Genomic DNA, 8,045 nt, shown 5'->3' on the forward strand with positions numbered 1-8,045 from the left:
TTTTTTTTAGGTACCAGGGATTGAACTCAGGACCCTGCACTTGTCAGTCAAGTGCTTATTCTACTGAGCTATCTCTCCAGCCCTGTTTCTTTTGTCTAGTGGCTTTTAGTATACTGTTCTTGTGCTGAATCTGGGATTATTATATGTCTGGGTGTGTTTTTAATTGGGTTGATGTTATTTGGAGTTTCTTATGCTTTGGTTACTTGAATATCAGATTGTTTCCCCATATTTGGGAAGTTTTCTGCTATTACATCTGCCCACATTCTTTCTATATCATTTGTATTGACTCCTTTTTCGTTGATGCCTATTAGTCTTAATGTTGTTCATCTTTATATTGTCTTTCAGATGTTGAGTTTTTTTTTTCCTGTGTCCTAGTTGTTTTAAGAGATCTTTTCTTACCTTTTCACTAGCTGCAAGGGTGTCTTCAAGATCTAAAACTCTTTTCATTGTCATTCAAGTGGTTTTGCCAGCTCATGATTGAGGTTTTAATTTCCTGTATAGCACTTTGAATCTGCTTCATGCATTGTATTTGCTATATTGCTCACTCAAGGATTCCATCATTTTTCTATTCTCTATTTGTTTTTTAATCTGTATCTTCTTTAGAAGCACTTAGTACTTATTTCATTATAGTTATTTCTTTTTTTACTTTAGAAATTATTTCTGATCTGATTTCCTCTATACCTTTCTGCAGTTGTTTCTTTACTTCAGACACTATTATTCAGATATCAGGTGTATGATTTCCAATTTCTTCCATTCTATTGTCTTCTGCATTTGTTCTGGGTGGGCGTGGGGCCTAAGAATGCATTTTGCTCCTTCTCTTTGTCATTTTGTGTAGCACTGTCTTCTGACCTTTGGTGTAGAGCTTTGGTAGTTATTACCTTAGTATCAGGTCTGGATCTACCAAGTTCAAACTCATCCAGGTAGGTGTGGCTTGGGTGTAGCTGCTGTACTCCACTTCTTCCTGCTGCAGCCCTTAGAGGTTGTCTTGGTTACTTTTTACTCATTACTGGGACAAATACCCGACACTCAAAATGAAGAATGAAAAGGTTTATTTAGCGCACAGTTACTGGAGGGTTCAGTCCATATTCTGCTGGCTCCAAGGCAAATGACAGCAGTTCATGCAGCAGAAAACAGTGAAAAGCAGAGAGGAACAGCAGCTGTGGCATCCATCAAGCCTCTCTCTTCCTTCTGCGCTGACCTACCGGAGAGAAGATCAGAGCTCCTCCAAAGTGGTGCGGCTGCCAAGATCAAGCTCCTCCAAAGACTGAGACTTCTCCGCGGAAGTGGGGCGGGGCGGCAGGAAACCAGGCAGGGCAGCTTCCTGCCTTTCTCAGTTCCTGAGCCCTGCCCACCTGTGGGGCTCGGCCCCCATGCTGAGATCTGCGGGAGCTGAATCAGCCAAGTTGACACAATGTATCAACTAACACAGTCCACCCCTTGTCAATGTGGCAACTAGACATATACTTTTTTTAAGACAATTTCCAGGTACACAGACATGCTTAAACATTTTACAAATTGAACATTGCATTACATTAGAACCATGACATGTTACCCCTGACCCTCCAAAGACTCATGCACAACCATTTATGCAAAAAACATTTTAGTCCATCTCTAAGAGTTGCCAAAGTCCTACCAGTTTTAGCAACACTGAAAAGTCCAAGTCCCAAGCTTCCAAGATCTAAGGCAAACTCTTAGCTGTGAGCCCCTCTACAAATGAAAAGTTAAACACTTATAACATTTAGAGGCACAAGATAAACATTGTCATTCCAAAAGGTATACACAGCTGGATACAAACAATTGGGACCAAAACAAGGCCAAAATCAAGAAGGGCAAGCATTAAGTCCTGCAGTTCCATGTGGGACATCCAAAGCAATCTGTGATGAGTTGTGAGCTCCATGAGGCTCCACCCCTAAGGCACTCGAGGTGGTAGCTCCCATGGCTTCTCTCTTAGGCCGGCTTTGCCCCCTCCTTGCAGTTTCCCTTAGATGATCCACATTCCTGGCTTTTCCATACTCACAGCTTCACACATTGCCTTCTCAGGGGCACACCGCCTGGCCTCTCCGGCCTTCTTCTGAAATCAAGGTGGAAGCCTTCTTAACCTCAGAACTCCTACATTCTGTAAGTGCCTAAAACCAGTGCCACATGGATGACGCCAAGGTCTGCTGCCCCTGGAGCAGTAGCCAGACTTTTCTCTCTCTTGGCCATAGGGGACGAGTACCTGGATGTCTGAGCACTCTGACCCTGATTTGGAGAAATAATTTCTCCATGCCAGCACCTTTCTGGAACCTGGTGCAGCCAGCCGTTGCCGCCGCCATTCTGGAACATGGGACTCAGTGGCTTTCCCTTCAAGGCAAAGTCCCTGACCTTTGCAGCTCTGAGGCAGCAAAGGGTGGAGACCTGCCTCCTCCTGTGATGCCCTCAGGCCATCCCTTCCATTTTCAGTTTCCTTCCTGGCATTGGAGATCCTCTCAGCTCCATCTTTGCAGTCTACAGCTTTCTTGGCACTTTCTTTCTGGCCAAGCTCACAACATTTTAAATCCTCCTGCTGGGCTCCTTGCTCTTGATTCTCAACATAAATCTGGCTAAAAGCCCCCAGCAACAACCAGGCCACTGCCCCAATATTTGGCTGCTTTGAAATATCTTTTGCCAGATTGATCAGTCCGCCATGCTTAAACTCGGTCTCAGGCAAAGTCTCTGGACCCGAGCAAAATGCAGACAATTTTTCTGCCAAGTCAAAACACAAATGAACTGGAGTCCAACAATCAATGCAGACCTTCCCAGCAGAAACCTCCCCAGCCTGGTCTTTACAGGCTGGCTTCCAGACAGTCTTCTGGTCTGAGCTCTGACCAGAATCTCCCAAACAAAACAGCTGAAGCTGTTCCAGCTCTTCGCAAGTAGAGAATTTCTCCAAACCTTTCCTATCTCTTCCCCTAAGCCATTCCCAAAAGCTTGTAATGCACATGGTCAGGTTTATCCACAGCAACGACCTCACTCCTGCCACTCCTGCGGTACCAAATACTGTCTTGGTTACTTTTTACTCATTGCTGGGACAAATACCCGACACTCAAAATGAAGAATGAAAAGGTTTATTTAGCTCACAGTTACTGGAGGGTTCAGTCCATATTCTACTGGCTCCAAGGCAACTGTCTTGGTTACTTTTTACTCATTGCTGGGACAAATACCCAACACTCAAAATGAAGAATGAAAAGGTTTATTTAGCTCACAGTTACTGGAGGGTTCAGTCCATATTCTACTGGCTCCAAGGCAAACGACAGCAGTTCATGCGGCAGAAAACAGTGAAGAGCAGAGAGGCGCATCAGCTGTGGCATCCATCAAGCCTCACTCTTCTTTCTGTGCTGACTGACCGGAGAAGATTGGAGCTCCTCCAAAGTGGCGTGGCTGCCAAGATGGAGCTCCTTCAAAGACTGAGACTTCTCCATGGAAGTGGGGCGGAGCAGCAGGAAACCAGGCAGGGCAGCTTCCTGCCTTTCTCAGTTCCTGGGCCCTGCCCACCTGTGGGGCTCGGCCCCCATGCTGAGATCTGCGTAGCTGATTCAGCCAAGTTCACACAATGTATCAACTAACACAGAGGTAAACCTTCTGTGCCATTCTGACAAGGTGTTCTGCTCCTGGATCAACTGAGTGATTTCTTGCTTCAAGCCTTTTTGCAGGGAGTTCTGCAGGGTTCCACAACGGGGCCTGTCTGGGGAGGAAGTTCTGCTCACAGGCTGGGCTTGGGCTCTGGGTTGAATGAGGATCCAGTGGCCCTTGGCATTGTCACACACAGGCTTTTACTGGGCTCTGGGTCAAATCTTCATATTCTATTTATGGGGAATTGGTAGCATGAGAATAGGTCTTTTTTTATTTTTTATTTTTTGTCAGAACCAAGGATTGAACTCAGGCCTTATCTCCCTGGCCCCATGGTTTATATTTTTTTTTTAATTGTAGAAAAAGTATCCCAGAATATGTGGCTGATTGCCCAGTTTTGCTTTACTTTTGTTTTTGTTTTTTTCTTTTTCTTGTTCTTTTTTTAGACAAGATCATGCTACATACTTCAAACTGTCTTGGAAGTCAGTATATAACCTTGGCCAGCCAGGCATGGAGGTGCACAACTGTAATGCCAACAATTGAGGCTTAGGCAAGTAAATTACTGTAAGTTTGAGGCCAAGGCCAGCCTGAACTGCATAGCAAAACCCGGCTCAAAAAGATAAAAGAAATTTTAAAGATAATGTTGACTGGCCTTGAACTTCGAGATCTTCCTGCCTTAACCCACCCAAGTGCTGGGATTACAGTTGTACATTGCCACATGTGACTTATTTTGGGTTTTGTTTTTTTTTTTTACAATTTCTTTAACTGCTCAATGAAAAAGCTGTTGTTGGGGAGGGGGGATTTCCCTGTAGTTAGGGCAGGTTCTACAGGGTCTCACTACATACGTCGGACTCATAGTGAGTCTCCTGTTTTCAGCCTCCCAGCTGCTGGGATTACAAGTGCGTGCCACCACACCCAACCTCAGTTGTCCTCTCAGCGCACCCCGTTGATGGCACCAGCACGTCACACCAGGGACCAAACCCTGGCCACTGCACTCTGCCTAAGCAGGTGCTGTAGTCCGCTGAGCTTTTGGGCTGGCCCAAAAGCTGTGTTCTTTAAAAGGATTTTGATTGTCTACAGAACTCATAATCCATACATGGTGGCACATAACTGAAATCCTTGCTATTCTGGAAGCTAAGACAAAAACATCACTTGGATCCAGGGTTTCAAGGCAATGTAATAAGACCCTTATCTTGAAAACATAAAAAATGATTTATACAAAGACATTTTTATTAGTCCTTTTTTTTTTTAAAAAGATATGTGAACAAAGTGTTTATATTTAAAACTGGTTCCGAAGTAACCTTCTTTAGCCTTATTATGGGCCATGTCTTTAACTATGTGTAACTAGAATGACCTGAGTAAAATGGGGGAGTGAGTGATGATACTTGAGGTGGAAACAACGAAAGGCTATTGTACATAATTTCACTCATTTAAGTGGTAGTAATATGAATGAGTAAATTTGAAAACTGCAAAATGTTTATATTGGAAATATATTGAAACTTAAATGATGAATTCATGCCATTCTTAGCCATTGTCAGTAGAAAATTATGTACCTCTCAAAAATGGAAAACATGGGGCTGGGGAGATGGCTCAGTGGAATAAGTGCTTCCCTGGCAAGCACAAGGGCCTGAGTTCAATCCCTGGTTCCAGAAAAAAAAAAAAAAAAAAAAGGAAAACATCATTAAAAAGTTTCACAGTATATGAAGTTCACAGAAAAGCTACCACTTTCTTTTTAACCTACTCACCTCATTTTCAATAGATTGCAAAGGTGGACTGCAAGGAAGTACTAGACATCATATGTAATCTGGAATCCGAGGGTCAGGATAACACAGCATTTGTTCTTTGTACGACTTACCTTACCCAGCAGCTCCAAACTGCAAGTGTATATTGTTCTTGGTAAGTATATTGACTTTGTGTATACTTTGTTTGCTAGTAGGTATTACAGCATCTACAGTTCATGTAAAGTGTTATTTTCAAATTCGAAATCGTAACAAATTGAAACACGTGACTAAAATCTTGCTTTTAAGATTTAATAAAAATATTATTGGTTTATTCTAGTCAAGAAAGGGCAAAAAGTTCCTTTCATTCATCCTGTAGAAATAATCTGAGACCAGGCGTGGAGGCGCGCTCACAGCACTTGGGAGGCAGAAGGATCACTGTGAGTTTGAGGCCAGCCTACATATTGAGTTTAGGACCAACCTGAACTATACGTGAGACCCTGTCTCAGAGGAAAAAAATAAAACAGATCAGCAGTAGAACGTTCCTTTTACATGTATTAGTATTTTGGTAGTCACATGGCCTCTTTTATTTGGAAACCCTGTAATCAAAATGATCAAGTTACCTAATTTTTAAGGTCAGATTTACACTAAAAAAGAAATTCCTTCTGAGTCATACTCTCTTTTGCAACTTTAGTACTATATTACTGATATATACTATTTTGTTTTTTATTTAGTTGATTTCGTATACAGAATATGTAGTGATAAAAAAGAAACAAAGCTGGAAATAGTAGTGCACACTGTAATTTCAGCACTGGGGAAGCTGAGACAGGAGGATTGTTGTGAGTTTGACACTAGCCTAGTCTACAAAGTGACCTCAAGGCCAGCCTGAGCTGCATAGTAAGACCCTGTCTCAAAAAGACAAAAAAAGCAAAAAAAAAGTCAGGCTTAGGGGACATGGCCTATAACACCTGCATTTGGTGAGGCAGACGCAGGAGAATTGCCAGTTTCAGTCTCATCTGGGCAATTTAGTGCAACCCTGTCTCAAAAATTTAAATAATAGTAAAGGGCTGGGGAAGTACCAGTATGAAGGCTCTGTGCTCATTCCTTAGTTCAAGAAGGAAGGAAGGAAGCAAGGAGAAGGAAAGAAAGAGAAAAAGTACATGTATGATTCTTTGATTATAACCTTAGTGGATCTACTTGGGCCAAAAGAACAAATCTGATATACAAGAAACCTGTAACACTTGTCATAAGGTATCAGATAAGTAATAAGGATAATGCTATAGGATATTAAATAAAGGTGCTCAGGATATTTTAGAAAGATGCCAAGTAGGAAGTAGTATTAATGGTTTGGTTTTATGTAATCTTGATTAAGAGATCGTTAAGTATTTCTGAATCGGGGGAACTATCTGCTCGGGCCCCCCTCCTGTCCCTCTCTTGGACAGAAGCTTTCTTTCTCTCAATAAATATATCCTGCTCAAAAAAAAAAGTATTTTTGAATCTACGGGATTAAGTGCTGCTGAATCTACCGTAGCTTAAAGTTAGAACAGCGTTTTGAGGGCCAGCCAGACAGCTCAGTGGATTAAAGCACCTGCTTAGGCAGATACAGGGACTGGGGTTCGATCCTTGGTATGCAGTGTCAGCCCCACCCCCGGGGTGCTCTGAGACAGCGACTGAGACTGGGCATGGTGCCACGTGCCTGTAATCCTAGCACTTGGGAGCCTGAAAGCAGGAGGGTCACTACAAGTCCGATCTGTGTAGTGAGACTCTGTAGACCCTGTACTAAGTACGTTTTTAAAAAACAACAAAGAAACAAAAACAAGAAATGGCATTTTGTTCATAGGGAATCCAAGTGAAGTCTTTCATTTGCTTCTGTTTTTACTGGTCTCCCTATAGAAGGTGTACCATGTTTATATAGTTTTGTCATTATTTCCATTTAGTATGTTAGTATATTTCTTCTCACTATTTTCTATAGAAATATTATTTCTCTACTGTAATCTGTCTTACCCAAGCCTTGTAATAATCACTACACATACAAGAAAGTAGAAGATCATGGTAATCAGACAAACGTGATTGCCCAACATCTCAGGGCCGAGGTAGTAGAGCAGAGATTCAAGCCAAAAGGTTTTTTTTGCCAGCCCCCACTTAGGATGCCTTCAGGGCACGTCTGGTTTGGCTTGAGGATGAGGGGATCCAACCACAGCATCCTAAGCCTGACTGCTTTGTTTCAGCAGGCACTTAAACACCTGAGCTAATGGGCAGGCCTCCAAGCCAAAAGTTTTTGAGTCTTAACTGAATGCTTTTTTTCTATACTTTATGGTTGTTGGTAGGTTTTTTGGTTTTTGCTTTTTTTCCTGTTCTGTTCCCTTGGTTTTCTTGGCTAAAATTCAGATTATAGTCTTCTACCCCCAAGCCCACTATTCCAAAGTTATAAAAATTGTAGGAAAGGAGATAATGGGCTGGTGTTTAAATATATTTTGCAGAAACCTTTGTAGGCAATTTCTTAGGAAACGGAAGAAAAATGTGATAAAAGTAGCAATGGAAATTTTGATCACTAAATCATATAGAAGAGACTTTTTTTCTCCATCATCAGAAATTTAGGTTTTAGGGCTGGTGAGATGGCTCAGTGGTCTAAAGCACCTACTTAGAACAAGCTTAGCAAAGCACAGGGACCATGGTTCAATCCCCCAGCACCACATGCCAACCAGCCCCGCCCCCGGTAGGCTGAGCTGGCCACACACA

General features: G+C 42.4%; 1 protein-coding gene across 2 annotated transcripts in view; it reads left to right on the forward strand.

The window, feature by feature from the left end:
* Rlf (rearranged L-myc fusion) overlaps positions 1 to 8,045 on the forward strand; it is a 110,878-nt gene that overhangs the window by 86,660 nt on the left and 16,173 nt on the right. The window contains exon 6 of one of the 2 annotated variants that reach the window (XM_004641075.1): positions 5,348 to 5,484. The exons of the other annotated variant lie outside the window; for it this stretch is intronic. Within the exon in view, the coding sequence (XP_004641132.1) occupies positions 5,348 to 5,484 (137 nt within the window). The remainder of the gene's footprint in view (positions 1 to 5,347; positions 5,485 to 8,045) is intronic. 2 annotated transcript variants of the gene reach the window in all.

This window comes from Octodon degus, unplaced genomic scaffold, assembly GCF_000260255.1.
Source record: "Octodon degus isolate 3935 unplaced genomic scaffold, OctDeg1.0 scaffold00130, whole genome shotgun sequence".
Lineage (NCBI taxonomy): Eukaryota > Metazoa > Chordata > Mammalia > Rodentia > Octodontidae > Octodon > Octodon degus.